The following is a 17,262-nucleotide window of genomic DNA, read 5'->3' on the forward strand; positions in this document are numbered from 1 at the left end:
GCACCACCTGGGAAGCCCATTTTCTTTTATAAACATACATATACCCAAAAGTTCTAATCCTAGGTATTTACCCAAGAGAAAAGAAAATTTGCATCCACAGAAAGATTTATACCTGGACTTCTCTGGTGGTCCAGTGGTTAAGAGTCCACCAATGCAAGGGACATGGGTTTGCTCCCTGGTCTGGGAAGATCCCACATGCCGCAGGGCAACTAAGCCCGTGTGCCGTAGCTACCAAGCCCACACTCTAGAGCCCGTGTGCCATAACTTCTGAAGCCCGGGACCCTTGAGCCACAAGAAGAGGAGCCCATGCACCACAACTAGAGAGTTACCCCTGCTTGCTGCTACTAGAGAAAGCCCACTTGCAGCAGTGAAGACCCAGCACAGCCTAAAAATAATACAAATAAATTTTTTAAAAAAGAGAAAGACTTGTACCTGAATACTGGTAGCAACTTTATAATGGACCAGTGTTGGAAATTACCTAAATGTCCATCAATAGCTGAATGGGTAAATAAGTTGTGACATGTCCATATAATGGGACATTATTCAGCAAAAAAAAGAGGACCAAACTACTGATACATGCAAAGCTTAGATAAATCTCAAAATATTCTGCTGATCAAAAGAATCTTTATGCAAAAGAATTCATGTTGCATGATTCCATTTATATGAAATCCTAGAGCAGGGAAAACTCAGGGGACAAAAAGCACATTCAGCACTTGCTTGGGACCAGGACTGACATATTGACTCCAGGGGAGCACAGAACTTTTCTGAGATTTTTGAGTACTGTTCCAAAGCTTGAACTTGGTGGTAGTTTAACTGGTTTTTTTACATCTGTGAATTATACCTCAGTAAAGTGTGCTTTAAAAAAAAAAGATTGAGACATTTCAAAACAAATGAAAAAAAAAAAAGCAAACAATAAAATCACTATTAGGAAAAAAACGTAAGGTTAAAAAATTACTTTGGGAAGATGAAAAAGTTCTGGAGATGGATAATGGTTGTAGAACAATGTGTGTACTTAAAGCCACAGAATCATATGATTAAAAATGGTTAAAATGATAAGTAAATTTTATGTAATGTATATTTTACACTTTTTGAAAAGGTTAAAAAAAGGAAAAAGCTATGTTAACAAAAAATCTTTAAAGAATTAGAAACACATATTTTTGTTATCTTAAGATGGTTTGTGCTTCTCAATAATGACTTTTAAAGAATTAAGCCAGGGTCTAAAATATTACAGCAGGCTTCTGTGATTTCTTTAGTCAAAGGTTAAATGCTTAATCTAATTATAAATGATAAATATGTTTAGTATTTTGGCCTGTATTTATAAAACCAGCAAAGATAAGAATTCTTTTTTTTTTTTTTAAGAATTCTTGAAGTGTTCATGCTTTGAGTATCAGATATTTGAGTATAAACTAGTAGTATTAATATTGCCTAGCCAGGTGTCATTTCCTGTAATTCAGAGTATCCAAACAATCTTATTTCTAGAACTGAATTTAGACTGAAGCAACTGTCTCATTTAAACTGCTCTGCCCTTTTGGTTTCTAATTGGTGATTGTCCCCTGATAATTTTTAAAGCTAAAGCATTTTATACTCAGTTTGCTCTTTATTTGCAATTTTTGTATCAACCTAAGTATAAAACTAGATGAATTTGATTATACTTATTTTCATTGTTACTGTTCTTCATTTGCCTGTTTTCATCAGAATAAATCTTTCTGTGGTTTCTGGTGAGACTAGTCTGAATCTCTAGACAGAAAGGGGAATTGGAAGATGATATCCCTTGGGAAAATGACTGCTTTCTTGCCTGGTGATTTGCTTCCACTTCCTAGGTTTTAAGAATAATAGGCAGTTAAAAATTCTGCATGCCAAAAGCAGAAGAACTTTGGGAATTTTTTCATCATGAACTTTAAGAGAGTTTATGACTTGCTACGTTACAATATAGGAAGTGAGTGTCTTTGCTGGAAAATCTGTAGAGCTCAAAAGTACAAAAGAACAGAAGCCTCTACATGAAGATGCTTTAAGGGAATAAACATGTTGTCTCTTTATGGTTCATTCTGCTCTAGGAAAGCACCACCAAGCGAGTCAAACACAGAACGTGATTGCATCAGACAAAGCAGCAGTAATACCAGTTGCCCATGAACATGAGCACAGCCATGACCACACACAGCTGCATGCCTACATCGGCGTTTCCCTCGTACTGGGCTTTGTCTTCATGTTGTTGGTGGACCAGATTGGCAGCTCCCATGTGCATTCTACTGACGGTAAGTGACCCTAAGGTTTTCGGGGCATTGCAAAAAAATTGCATTTTAGGTGATCGCAAATGATTGAATGATTCAGTATGTATCAATGGCCATATTTAGTACTAAAACTCTTGTTTTAGGTTCAGGTGAACATTTTATTCATTTGAGGAAGCTAGTGGGTTGTGATATGTGGCACAAGAGAGTGTTTACTGGGTTACTACCCTGGTTATCTTTTTTTTTTTTTCCCCATTTATTTTAATTAGTTGGAGGCCAATTACTTTACATCATTACAGTAGTTTTTGTTATACATTGAAATGAATTAGCCATGGATTTACCCTGGTTATCTTAAAGCTGTTTCATTTGATGGAGGTCTAGGGCAGAGAAGTTCTTAACCCTTTTTGTTCCATGGAGCCTTTAAGCAGTCTAAAGCCTGTGGACCTTTCATTGGGATAAATAATGTTTTTAAATGCATAAAGCATAGTACATAGGGCTACAGAGAAAATAAATTTTATTGAAATATAGTTACTAAAACATTAAAAACAAGTTTGTGATATAGGATGTCTTCTTTATTAATGCATTAAATAATGATATAATATACTTAAATTGTAAGCAAGTTAGAGTTAAATATAATTGTTTAGGACATTAGTATAACAGCTGTTGTTGAGTAGCTTGACTAAGAACATTAAATTCTGAGATGGGCTTTAACAGGCAACAGATTGTCAAGTTGAACATCCAGTTGATTTGGGTTTTTGTTCTGATGGTTATTAGTGTAGAAGAGCCCAATTCACAAAGATAACTTTATTACAGATACACTTAAACACATTTGTAGCTTGCTTTCCAGGGAAAGATAAACTTCTTTCAGAAGACACCTAGAATTTTCCAAGACTTTTAAAATCAGTTCCAGTCATAGTAACTTTTTTGTCTTGAGAGCAATGAATTCATCTTTGGTTAAATCAACATATTTGGTATGGGTTTGTATTAAATAAAAAAGGATTCTAAGCCATGATACACCTTTAATACCATTGTGATACAAATAAATTTAAAAGGGTTATAATAGATATGAGAATTTATAGATATTTCTTTTCAAATATATTGACAGAATTTTACAGATAGAAACTACTAGAAAACATAGTTATCTTCTTCCTCAGTGAGAGATCCCATGACTTCAACTGTTTGGTGGCTAAATGATGGTTAGGTACAGATTTGCCTCATAGTTACCCAGCTCCATCACATGAGCATTTACAGACAGGAAGACTGTGATCAAGCACTGTGGCAGTACTTCGCAGTTGAGTTCAGTTGCTCAGTTGTGTCCCAACTCTTTGTGACCCCATGGACTGCAGCACACCAGGCTTCCCTGTCCATCACCAACTCCTGGAACTTGCTCAAACTCATGTCCATTGATCAGTGTTGCCATCCAAACATCTTATCCTCTGTCATCTCCTTCTCCTCCTGCCTTCGATGTTTCCCATATTTAGGGACTTTTCCAATGAGTTAATTCTTCATATCAGGTGGCCAAAGTTTTGGAGCTTCAACTTTAGCATCAGTCCTTCCAATGAATATTCAGGACTGATTTCTTTTAGGATTGACTGGCTTGATCTCCTTGCAGTCCAAGGGACTCGCAAGAGTCTTCTCCAACCCCACAGTTCAAAAGCATTAATTCTTCCACTCTTAGCCTTCTCTATGGTCCAACTCTCACAACCGTACATTACTAAGGGAAAAATTATAGCTTTGACTAGACAGACCTTTGTTGGCAAAGTAATGTCTCTGCTTTTTAATATGCTATCTAGGTTTGTCATAGCTTTTCTTCTAAGGAGCAAGCGTCTTTTAATTTCATGGCTGCAGTCACCATCTGCAGTGATTTTGGAGCCCAAGAAAATAAAGTCTGTCGTGGTTTTCATTGTTTCCCCATCTACTTGCCATGAAGTGATGGGACCAGATGCCATGATCTTAGTTTTTTGAATGTTGAGTTTTAAGCCAGCTTTTTCACTCTCCTCTTCTACTTTCATCAAGAGGTTCTTTAGTTCCTCTTCACTTTCTGCCGTAAGGGTGGTGTCATCTGCATTCTGTAAGCAGTACTTCTATAAGCCCTTAATTTAAACTAGTGATGAGTGATAATATGAAGGTATCTTAGAACGACTGTAAAATAATATGAAATTATCTGATTTCTACTGGTAAAGGTAGTGCTAATATTACTTGTGGCTTATTGTCTATATTTATGACAAAAGGAAATGCAAACAGATGGGGAAACAGTGGCTGACTTTATTTTTCTGGGCTCCAAAATCACTACAGATGGTGATTGCAGCCATGAAATTAAAAGACGCTTACTCCTTGGAAGGAAAGTTACGACCAAGCTAGACAGCATATTAAAAAGTAGAGACGTTACTTTGCCAACAAAGTCCGTCTAGTCAAAGCTATGGTTTTTCCAGTAGTCATGTATGGATGTGAGAGTTGGACTATAAAGAAAGCTGAGCTCTGAAAAGCTGATGCTTTTGAACTGTGGTGTTGGAGAAGACTCTTGAAAGTCCTTTGGACTGCAAAGAGATCCAACCAGTCCATCCTGAAGGAGATCAGTCCTGAATATTCATTGGAAGGACTGATGTTAAAGCTGAAACTCCAGTACTTTGGCCACTTGATGTAAAGAGCTGACTCCTTTGAAAAGACCTTAATGCTGGGAAAGATTGAGGGCAGGAGGAGAAGGGGATGACAGAGGATGAGATGGTTGGATGGCATTACCAACTTGATGGACATGGGTTTGGGTGAACTCTGGGAGCTGGTGATGGACAGGGAGGCCTGGCGTGCTGCAGTTCATGAGGTCGCAAAAAGTCGGACACGACTCTGGTTAGTAAAAATAAAAATGCTTTTTTTTTTTTTTTTCCAATTTAAGGTCACAGACACCCCTGCCTCCTCCCATGTTCTCCTGTTAGACCCCAGGTTAACAATCCTTGATCTACAAAAAAATGTAGAAAAGCTGTCAAAAGACAGGAACAAATATTTCATGAAAAGATGTAAAAATGGTCTTTAAATATATGAAAAGATGTCCCCTGCATTTAAAATAAGAATGCAAATCAAAAGTTCCACCAAGAGGCCATTTCTCACCTATCAGATAGTCACAAATTCAAAACCTTGACAACATATATTCTGTTGGCAAAGCTGTGATGCTATAGGCACTCTCATCTGTTGCCATGGATGTTCATAGAGGTACAGTCCCTGTGGAGGAGAGTTTACCCTTCAAGCTAAAAATCCCACTTCTAGGAATCTGTTCTGATAATTCAGCTTGAGTGTGAAGATACATATGCACAAGATTAATCAATGCAGCATCGTTTGTCATTGTAAGACCACTTCAGTGTCCAGTCATGCAGACTGACTGAGTGAAGTATGATGTGTCTATGTAATTGAGTCCTCTGTAGAAATGAAATAAAATAAGGAATCCAATCTCTGTCAACCAAGGGGGAGAGATTTCCAGGAAATATTGTTAAGTTGGGGGGGGAGCAAAAATAAATTACTGTCTGTCATATATTTGTGTAAGAAAGAAGGAGAAACAAGGAAACATGTATATATTTGCTTATTTTTACAAAAAAGAAGCATAAGAATCAACTAGAAACCAAAGTTGATTACTTGTAGGAGTGGGGGCATTTGTGGGATAAGGTAGAAAGGTTTTAAGAAAGGGCATGACACTTCCCTGGGCATGCCTTTTTGATACAGTTTTAACTTTTGGGAATATGTTAATGTTTTCCATATTCAAAATATAAAATGAAGTCAACAAGGGGTGGGGGAGCTAACTGAAACAGATGAACTATACATCAAATGAATAACACAATCACACTGAAAGGGACTTAGAAAAAACAAACTCAAGTAATTCATGAATGTAGTTATTTGGCTATATACCTTTAGTAGTGGGTAGAGTTGCAGAAGAAGTATAAACAATACTGGACTCTTTTTAGTAGGCTTCGTCTTTTGTAATGGTGTGGGCAAAAGTGTTCTGAAACTATTTTGGATATGTTACAAGGTTGAGTAAATGAGTAGATGTGCTGCTGTTGGTGAAACCAGAGTCCTCACTGAGGAAGAAGGGACATGCAAACAGGGAATGAGGGAAAGCAAGAAAGAACCCCTGCTGGGGTGGATTGGAATTGGAGCTATTGGAATCATGATTTCACAAACTTGTATGTGTATGTGTACATATATACATGTGTGTTTAAATATACATGGGTGTATGTCATATCTGTGTGTGTAGAAAGGGCCTAGAAGTAGACACCCCGCTGGCAATGAACATATCCGGGCTCTTCAAAGAAATGACTGATTCTAGGATGGGGTAGGGTAAGTGTAAAATGAACTTGAAATATCTAGTGTTCAAAATATATATGAAGGAAAAAGATGGGAACATCACAGAATATAGGAACCAGCTTGAAGGGGCATCCATTGGCCAGATCTCGGACAGTTTGTCCACCGAGATGATTAAGAACAGCAATAAAGCATAAAAAAATTTAAAAAGCAATAAAGCATAAAAAAAAAAATGGGAGTCAATGTGCACATCCACATGAGAGAAAGATAAAAGAGGGGAGGGCATTTGCTTCCAGCAGAACGCTAAATACCAACTGGTAAACATGGAAGCAGTTGGAATTGGACATTTTTGCAACCTTTCTAGTAAAAATTGGCTCAGGCCAGAATCATCAAGGAATGTTAGATCTAGGGGGTATGTTTTGATTTGCTTATTAGTTGCAAAGGGGGAAAAAAGTAACTAAATGAAGAAATCAGACAATACCTTGATCAGATGATCAAGATTAATGTTACTGATACTTTGCTTCAGTGTGTGCAGAAAGTTCCTATTAGATCAACCCCCCTGCAGGTAACTATAAACTTTAGACAGAGTTCTGAAAACCCACTGTCTGAAGACACTGGAGAATCACCTAAAGGAGGCAAATTCTGGAAGGGAGTCTACACTGGGAACCGATTTTTACAGCTTTTAGTTCCCGTTTCACTGCTTTTAGCAGTTGGTTCCTATGGGGTAGCCAGCTGAGTCTTTCTGGCCTAAAGAGGGCAGAGTTCAAGGTAACTACAGTCACTGCAGAGTGAGAGGAGAATCTTAGAAAGGAGACAGACAGAGAAAGTCAGCGCTGAATTCTGTGTATAAACTACCCAAGTCTCTGGCTAAGCCCTGAACCATGCTTTCTTGGGCAGGCTCCAGGCAGGTCCACTAAAGATGAAAGAACTAAACTGAGACTTAGGCAGCTGCCCAGAAGACAGAATTTGCAGTTTGAGCCAAATCAGGTTACTTTAAAGCAAAGCAAAAAAGAAATCAACATTCTTTGGAGGAATGTAATAGAATCCATAGTATCCACAAAATAATGCTTACAGTGTCCAAGATGTAGTCCAAAATGCACACCACAAGTGAGCAGCAGGTGTACATCCTGTGCGTCTGGCTGTGATAGCCTGAGAAGCATCACCTATGTAGTATCCATTCAAGAATGCTTTATCTAAGGACACATCAGACAGATCCAAAAGCAGGGACCACTCTGTTAAAAAACAAGAAAGGTGCAGGGAGGGGAATGTATTCTTCAAGATATCAACATGACAGAAATCAAAGGCAGAGAAAATCTTTCAGATTAAAGGAGACTAAAGAGAGAGTTACAGCTAAGTGTGACATGCAGTCCTAGACTGGGTTCTTCCTGGGAAAGGAAAAATGCTCTGAAAGTCATTCTTGGGCAATTGACAAAAATAAAATATGCAAGAGAGAGTAGAAGAAAATCTCAATGGCATTTACTGAATTTGATAACTTTACTGTGATTATGTAAGAAAATACCCTTTCCCATCAGAAATACACATTGAAGGATCTAAGGGTAAAGAGTTAACGAGTAGTATAAAGTGTAGTATACTCTTAAGTGGTATATTCCAGGAAAGGAAATATATGTGTGTCCGTGTGTAGTGTGGAGAGAGACCAAGAGGTCTTGGTCTAAGTACAGATGATAAGGCAAATGTGGCAAAATGTTGGACAGGGTGTTAAAGAAACTGGTTTAACTGGAGAAGTATGATGAGAAATACAATGATATCAGTTGATGTAGAGCTCAAGAACCTACTTAATAGAGCAGTTTGGATTGAATTTGAAAAGTAGCAGATTCTTGTTAACTAACCCATCAAAAGAGTAGTGAATTAGGAAGATGATTCTGACAAGGATATGTTAGATGAATTTGGTTAGGAGAAATGAGAGTAAGAGACATCCAGGTCTCCTGCTAGTTTAGGGGTTGGAGAAGAGGGTGTTTATGTTGATGAAAATTTAGGTTAGGATGGTGGCAGTAAAATGGAGAAAGGCAAATGTGACAGACATTTTGATGTTAGAATAAAGATAAAGTTGCAGGAGGCTGAGGAAGGGGAAAGGGGAGGCAATGACAATGAGATTGGTCTAGAGAAGAAGTGGTCAGAGGCCAGAGCCGGTTCCTTGGAGAGGTGGAATGGTAAGGGGTGTGAGGTAGTTAGGGTGACATCATGCCCACTCAGAGAAGGCTGGGTAAATGAAGAGTTCCCATCTGCCCGTCTCTTCAGGACAGGAGAAGTTTCTAAGTGTTTGAAGCAAAAGGAAAAAGACAATAGTAAGGAAAATAATAATAGTCTACTTAAAACAGCTTTCAAAGAATTCTTCCACTTCCAGGTGAATGTTCTACTAGTTTCTGTTTCCTGTTGCTTCATGGCTGACTTGCCTATTTTTTGCTTCAGATCCAGAAACAGCAAGGCCCAGCAATTCCAAAATCACCACCACGCTGGGTCTGGTCGTCCATGCTGCAGGTGGGTTCAGATTGCAGTGGAACCCCTTTCTTTTCTGTCACACAGGTACCATCCACAGGAAATACTCTGGGGCTGACCTTTTGGAGAAGGGGTTGTTTAATGAAGTCCTCCGACAGAAGCACGAACCCCAGTATACTCAGTGTCAGGGGATTGTAAGCTAAGAATGGTTTTTATATTTCAATCGGATAAAAAATAAAGAATAATTCATGGCACATGAAAATTACATGAAATTCAAATTTTATTGTCCATAAGTAAAGTTGTATTGTAATATAGCCATGGCCACTTGTTTACATATAATCCGTGGCTAGTTTCACACAACAATGGTGGAGTTGAGTAGTTGCAAGAGACCGAATGACTCACAAAGGCTAAAATATTTCCTAACTGGCCCTTTAAGAGAAGTTTGCTGACCCTAGGACGTCCCTAGGACGTCATCTGCACAAGAGCTCGAACACTTTTGTACTGAATAGCCCTGCTACCTAGTATCTACCCAGAATGCCAGTTGAGGCAGGGGTGGGCTGTAGAGTGTCAGAAGTCTCAGCAGTGCTGACTGAGAGCACCTTTGAATCATAACCACAACCAGTCCCAGTTGTAGGGGTCTGTAAGTGACAAAAGCATGTGAAAGCTGACACCATGTTATCTGAACTTTATAGTAACGCATGCTTTTCTAACAAAAAATTCATCCATCCAGCCAGTGTTTATTCATTACGTATAAAGCATCAATGCAAAGTCGTGGTGTCTTTGTTTTTTCACCTGCAAGATGCAGAGATGCCTCCTTTGAAATTCCTTTGTTTTTCTATTATTGCAGTTGAACTGATTAGTCAGTAGATTTTTAAGCATCATACTTTTTCAACAATAGCAACAATAACTGGCTTATTAAATATCAAATAGCACCTGTGCTAAGCTCCTCACATATGTTACTTCATGAAAACCTTAGGAATATGTACTTTATTGAACCCAGTTTAGAAATTAGAAGGCTAAGGTTCAGAAAGCTTAAGTAACCTTCCCAGAGCCCGGTCCAGCTCTATGTGAGTCTGAAGCCCACACATTCACCCACCACACTATTATAGTTGTTACTTACAGTGTTTTATGTTTCATTTTTTTCCGAATTCAGCTGACGGTGTTGCTTTGGGAGCAGCAGCTTCTACTTCACAAACTAGTGTCCAATTAATTGTGTTTGTGGCAATAATGCTACATAAGGTAAGCAAAATTTTGGTGTAAGGTTTGTTATGGACTGCACCTATAATTAAAATTTCTCTTTGGTCTTTGTGTTTTTCTGGAATGGAAAGGTTTTTGTAGTTATTTTCATAACTGCTGTTCAACTTAGAGAATTGAATAAATCTGTTTAAAACTAGGTCTTTTGCTACCATTTCTTAAACTTGTCAGTTGAAGGGATTTTATTTTTTTATGGCATATACACAAACTGTTAAGTCCTCTACAGATTTCTATATTTCATGGTAATTTTTGTTCATAAATATTTTTCCTTTCTTATGCTTAACTATTTCACACAGACACACACACACACACACACAGATGGGACATTTTCTAGCTTAGAACATTAATTTCTAAAAGGCAGAGCTCAGACTTGATGTTTGTTATACTTGGTTTTCTTATATGATAATAATTTAGTCAAATATTACTTCATCATGTAGAAGCAACCCAAATTTCTAGAGTAATAAGGGATAGTTTTTCTTTTCCAGGCACCAGCTGCTTTTGGGTTAGTTTCCTTCTTAATGCATGCAGGCCTTGAGCGGAATCGAATCAGAAAGCACTTACTCGTCTTTGCACTGGCAGCACCAGTTATGTCCATGGTGACATACTTAGGACTAAGTAAGGTAAGTCTGAATCAAGCGTATCTGGATAAGTATCTAACTCCTGTGATCTGCAAAAACTTATGGCCTCTTAGGTTGAAGTTTTCAATTACTGCCTCAAGCTAAAAAGAAAATTCAACTTAAAAACCTGTACTGTACAAAGTGTACATCTTAATTCCAGGTCAATCTGCTTCATAAATTTAGAACATTTTCTTATTCATTTAATTAGAAAACTTCTTTCCCATCAGTTCCAAAAATATTTGCACAAATACGTGGTCTTTAAAACAATCCAATTTAAACCTTATCAGACATGCTAGTTATATTTAACTGGTACATAATAAGTCACAACAGTGTGTGTGTAATGTGAGCACAGGAAGTGTGAGTAATGAGCTTGCAGCAGCTTTAAGAGCAGTAGGGAATGAGCAGAGATCTCTGTGTTCAGCTAAGACTCAGATTCTTCTACTCCCAGCTCTCATATCACTGCATATTAAGTACCCAGGTCTTTGTCATTACACTGATCATACCTCCAGTCCTGAAGTGGCGTGTGTCGTTTGTCACATCAGAGCCCAGGCATTCTGCTCTGTTGCTCCAGTTAGACCTTCCCGTGCCTTCTTATTCTGTCCACTGGGGCTGTAGTTCTTAACAACAACCCTCCCTGTTTTACTTAAATATCAATTGGCAGGCGACAGAGGAAGATCTTAGAACCAAACCAGCTTAGGGCTTTCCCCCACGCTCTCTGAAGATCACTGATTCTTCTGAGTGTTACTCAGTTCGTATTTGATATAGGAAAACTTGGGTTGAAAGGAACATGAGAAATGAAATGGTTAAAGAATGGTTAAGTTCCTGTCAGTCAAGGCTTAGCTGATCTGGATTGCTAATACCTCATTGTTCACCTGAAGAGCTTTATCTTCTTTTAGTCAATGAGTAATAATACATAGTTCCCTTTTAAATATTATCCTGTTTATCACTTCATTGATCAATGTAAGTTTCTAGAACTTTTGACAAAAAGATATGATAATTTTGGAGGCATGGAGTTACAGGTTATGTTTATGGCATGTTCTTAAATTTTCAGTTACTTGTCTTAGTCTGTAGGGCCACTTTTTTTTTTCTTTTTGTTATTTTGAGCCACTTTTTTTTTTCATTTATTTTTATTAGTTGGAAGCTAATTACTTCACAACATTTCAGTGGGTTTTGTCATACACTGACATGAATCAGCCATGGAGTTACATATATTCCCCATCCCAATCCCCCCTCCCACCTCCCTCTCCACCCGATTCCTCTGGGTCTTCCCAGTGCACCAGGCCTGAGCACTTGTCTCATGCACCCCACCTGGGCTGGTGATCTGTTTCACTATAGATAATGTACATGCTGTTCTTTCGAAACATCCCACTCTCGCCTTCTCCCACAGAGTCCAAAATTCTGTTCTGTACATCTGTGTCTCTTTTTCTGTTTTGCACATAGGGTTATCATTACCATCTTTCTAAATTCCATATGTATGTGTTAGTATGCTATAATGTTCTTTATCTTTCTGGCTTACTTCACTCTATATAATGGGCTCCAGTTTCATCCATCTCATTAGAACTGATTCAAATGAATTCTTTTTAATGGCTGAGTAATATTCCATGGTGGGGGCCACTTTTTTAATTAAAAAAAAAGATGGAAATTAATTGTGTAAAGATTAGCTTTTGAGATATCTCTAGGCTCTGTGAGGGCAGGTGCTACATCTCAGTTATCACTATATCTCAGGCCCCGGCCTAGAGCCTGGTGCATATGGGATGTTTGTTAATATTGGTAGAACAAATGAATGTATGAAATTTGATATCTGCATTAATGCTGTTGATTTCATCTTAATCATCTTGAAGTTTGTTTAAAAGTAATCCCAAGTGGCTCAGTGGGTAAAGAATCTGCCTGCAATTTAGGAGATGCAGGTTCAGTCCTTGGGTTGGGAAGATTCCTCTGGAGGAGGGCATGGCAACCCATTCCGGTATTCTTGTCTGAAGAAACCCATGGACAGAGGAACCTGGCAGGCTACAGTCCATAGGGTCGCAGGGTCGGACATGACTAAAGCGGCTGAGCACGCATGCACACTTGGCCAATAGTCTTAAACACTTATTTGGAAGGTTTCCATAAATAACAAAATTGTTCTGATCTCAAGGTGTCCCCACTTCCCAAACCACACCAGTTATGAATGTTGAGTGTTTTTTTAATTATTCTTCTTTCTGACTCTGCATGTTACTTGACTTAATTTTCTTCTCTCTCTCTCTCTCTTCACAGAGCAGTAAAGAAGCCCTTTCAGAGGTCAATGCCACTGGAGTGGCCATGCTTTTCTCTGCCGGGACCTTTCTTTACGTTGCCACAGTACATGTCCTCCCTGAGGTGGGCGGATTGGGGCACAGCCACAAACCCGACCCCACTGGAGGGAGAGGTCTCAGCCGCCTGGAGGTGGCAGCCCTGGTTCTGGGTTGCCTCATCCCCCTCGTTCTGTCAGTAGGACATCAGCATTAACTGGTGGGGGTCCAGCCTCGGCCCGTGGCCGGTCGCCATTCGGTGAGAACAGCCGCTCACTCCCTCAGTCTCCCGTCTCGCCTCGCCCATCTCCACCTGTGTTCCTGAAGGGCCCGGAGGGAGGTGAGATGAAAACCTGGAGTAACGGAGAGCTTTTCAAGTAGGAACAACACACTCGAAGGACGCAGACATTCCCTTGTGTTGTCTTTGCAAGGGCCCTTGGCATTTTGAGTTTTGATGTTTCCCTTAACCCTATTCTCAGGGAAGATGGAATTTAGTTTTAAGGAAAAGTGGAGAACTTGCTACTCATAATGAAATAATTATGAAAGTACAGTATTCTATAATTAAGCTAAATCTCTTAGTTTAGAGGCTCTGCCACTTTATCCATTGATTTTTTAACATGGTTCTCACCGTGTAAGACTGGTGCTTTAGCATCTATGCCACTTGCCTTGAATGAAGGTCATGATGCCCACTGTGTTAGATGCTAAAGATAAGTAGTTCATTTGGAGCTAGAGTCAAAATGATGGCAAGACACATTGAAAACTGACTTTACACTTGAGAGATCCATTGAAGAGGGGACATCTGGGGAGACTTAAACACCCCATTTAACACGTGCCTCTTTACAGAGAGCCTGCCTTCCATCAGATGGAGCAGCAGAGGTGGACTAGCTTTTAAAGAGGTGACATGTTTTATAAAACATTTTTTTTCAAGTCCTCCTGTTTGTAGTGGAGGAGCCAAGTTCTAGGAGGTTCAGACCAACCTAGGCTTCCCTTCTGACTGTTCTAAGAACAGTCAGATCCCAAAGTATCTTTGGAAATTAAGGGGTGTTAAATTTTAATTGAATTTGGACAGTTACTGACATCTTTGTAGTAACCTTTTTAGAAGAAAGATCACCAAAACCTACTTGTCCTTTTTTTGTCTCTTTAAGTATTTATCTTAGTAGACCAGCAGTCCCTCTGGCAAAATACTCAGTGCTCCTTTGGGACTGCCAGGTCAGCATCACGTAAGCACCTGTAGCAGTGAAGAAAGTCAAGATGTATCACAAATGGGAGGTGTTTGCCTGTTGATTTAATGCTTATTAAAATCATGTCTTTTGTCTCTTCCTCTTTCCCATATTTTATCCGTAACTTTTCCCTACAGCCCTTCCTCCCGACAATTTCCTGCTTACTGCTGGTGGTGATGCTAATATTTGTGTGAGTTAAGTTCTCATCAGGACAACCTCTTCTTGGAACTGTGATGATAAAGATAATATTGTCTCTGTTCTCTGTTCCTTTCAATGAAGTTACCTTTGTGTCAATTGCAGCTTTGTTAAGCCCTTAAAATGTCAACTTCCTCATATGTGAGATGATACAATCACTGATATTCTGGTAATTTAACCAATTGAGATATTAAAAATAGTAAGCAAACTAGGATAATTTGTCCATATTTGCCAAAAATCCCTGTAAACCTTGTGTTATCAAATAAGTGTATAATATTATATTGTTAATTTATTTTGATTTTCTGTACCATTTCAAAGCACATTTCATAAAGTGGGAACCAAGACTATTTTTGTCAAGGCATTGGATTTAGAAGTTTGTGAAACATTTTATATAACGCGTAAACCAGCATGCCCAGGATTTCTGTATTTCCTTCGTAGATTTGTCACTGGGTCAGCAGCTGTGGAAAGGGAACTTGTGAGCCCTCTGCTGGCTAGACCAAAGTAGCATAAACAGGATCTGGTTTTGGATAGTGGCTGGGAACCATTGTGAACAGCATAAAAACCAACAGAAGGTGCAGCATGAAAGTCTAAGTGACTTTCCTGCCAACAGCTCGGACTTCAGAGAGTCATGGGGTTTCACGTAGTCCCTCAAAATGACATGGTTGCCTTGATTCTCCCTGGAAATGTACTTCGTTAAATAAATAGCTCATTTTAGTGTCTGGTCTGGTTTGAATAGTGGCACTTTTCTATCATATTGTTGTGCAATGATCCTAAATTTGTTCTGCTGGCCAAAGCCTCTTTCTGCAGTGCCTTGCCATCACACTTAAAAGTTGGGCTAGAATATCTTGCCGGGTAGGGCCTTGAACTCTGGCAAGGGCAGAACCATCTAACCTCCAAATTGGCCTTCCCCTCTGGACCCCACATTAACAAGCAAACCTTTCAAGGCCTATCAGCTCTCAAGAGCTGTGGGCTCTCCCAGATTTTAAAACTGCTACCCCAGGAACCATTCATTTCCCTCCTGGTCAGCAGGCAGAAATAGCCATACTAACCTTACAGGGCTCAAACGCATCTCCGGGTAGCAGGGTACTCAGCAGCGTGGCAGGGGCCTCCTTCATTTGGGGGGTGGGGGAGAACTTACTTATGTGGGCAGTATCCCAGAGAGGCCCCCCCGATAGTCACCTATTGGCACATTTCAGCTCCATTTTCCTCTTGTTAAAAACTGCCTCCTTAGATGTGGATGCCTTAATGCTCTCACACATTTGGGAACCTTGGCAATACTTCAGTCGCTGCTGTGATTACAGATGGAATTATTGGCTACCAAAGAGATGCAATTGATGATGAAAAGCATTGTCCTTCCTTCCTCATAACCATCTTAATTACAATTTGACTCCCTTTCCCAGGTACGGATAGACTTTCTTCATATGTCGAGTGCTCTCTTAAATGGCAAATTAAGGTGAAAATTATACTCATCCATTCCCTTCATTGGTTCACCAGTGAATTGCTTTTGTCAGTTCCCATATCCCCAAAGCAGCCATCTTCCAGGTCTGATGGCTTTCCTGTGCATGCTATTGCCAGATTTCAGCTCTAAAGGCGAATTCTGCCCTGGAGTGTAGAGTGTTGGAACACCACCAGAGAGGCCCTGTGTTCTCCCTTTCCCTCTTCACCTTTTTATTTCCCTATTCAAAACAGCCAAGTCTGTTCCTATATTTTGAATCATTAGAGAAATGAGAGAGGTGGCTGTTTTGAGTGGTCAGTTCTTTGTAGAAAGAAGAAAATGTAGTGGTGTTTTTTACTGGCCTACTTCTAAGTGTCACTGCCTGGGTTTTCCTCTTTTTCAAGGATTAGAACTAGGAGGACATGCCAGCCTCTCAGATGCATGGTAGCCAGGTACTGAACACGGGAACTGCGTATGTCAGCAGCACAAGCCCCCAAAGCATGTTCCTGCCTTGGGGCCCCTGAGCCCCGTGGGGGACTGAGAATGACCAGATTCACCCAAAACTGCTGTCGGGCAAGGCAAGAACACAGAATGGTCCACATCACCCAAAGAGCACTGTTTGAGATGCTATGAAATTAAAACCAGTCACGTAGCCCCTTAGCACCTGAGACATCTAGATTCACCTGAGAAGACCTGAGGGAAGTGTAATGACTTGCATGAAAGGGCTAGACAACAATTAGGAATTTTCTAGATATGCTCAGCCTAACACAAGAAGGTTGGCTTTGATCTGTTTTCTCATAGCGTCTTCTACTAAGTGGGAAATCTCATGGGATAACACTGCAGTTCCCCTGGTTTGGTAACCTAAACGGTGATTTTAAATGTCCCCTTTTTCTGGATCCTTTGTAAACATGAAATCATTCCATGGATGGCTGCCTTATAATTTTTGTCTCTTTCCACTTTAATTGTGAATGGTTAAAAAAAAATGTTTTTGCTGTTTTCTGATTTGTTTTATGATATTAAATTTTTATTAGTGCATACCATATGTGAGTGGTTCATTATTTTGATCCTCTCAGCAGTTTTTTCGTTTGATGACCAGACTGGACCCACATTTGAACATCAGAAAAGGTAATGAAATGGTTTGAGGGGCAGTGGAAAGATGTATCTATATGAACCTCCTTTGGGGAAGGAAGGCAAGAAAGGTGGACGGGAGATAAAGGACTCAGTATACCATCTGACCCAGCAATTTATTGACAATTTTTTTTGCCTTGCCTTTGCTGTTAGCAAATATTATTTATGAAGCTACCTATCTAA

The 17,262-nt window shown here is 39.5% G+C and overlaps 1 protein-coding gene across 4 annotated transcripts in view; it reads left to right on the plus strand.

The window, feature by feature from the left end:
- SLC39A9 (solute carrier family 39 member 9) overlaps nucleotides 1-16,991 on the plus strand; it is a 42,931-nt gene extending 25,940 nt beyond the window's left edge. For 3 of the 4 annotated variants that reach the window (XM_070469548.1, XM_020889749.2, XM_070469549.1), the window contains 5 exons: nucleotides 2,055-2,252; nucleotides 8,937-9,005; nucleotides 10,117-10,202; nucleotides 10,703-10,837; nucleotides 13,088-16,991. In XM_070469548.1, coding sequence (XP_070325649.1) covers nucleotides 2,055-2,252; nucleotides 8,937-9,005; nucleotides 10,117-10,202; nucleotides 10,703-10,837; nucleotides 13,088-13,318 — 719 coding nt within the window. In that variant the 3' untranslated portion in view covers nucleotides 13,319-16,991. The remainder of the gene's footprint in view (nucleotides 1-2,054; nucleotides 2,253-8,936; nucleotides 9,006-10,116; nucleotides 10,203-10,702; nucleotides 10,838-13,087) is intronic. The other variant, XR_011488358.1, reaches the window with a different exon arrangement.
- The last annotated feature ends 271 nt before the right edge of the window (nucleotides 16,992-17,262 follow it).

Source organism: Odocoileus virginianus, chromosome 6 (genome assembly GCF_023699985.2).
Source record: "Odocoileus virginianus isolate 20LAN1187 ecotype Illinois chromosome 6, Ovbor_1.2, whole genome shotgun sequence".
Taxonomy (NCBI): domain Eukaryota; kingdom Metazoa; phylum Chordata; class Mammalia; order Artiodactyla; family Cervidae; genus Odocoileus; species Odocoileus virginianus.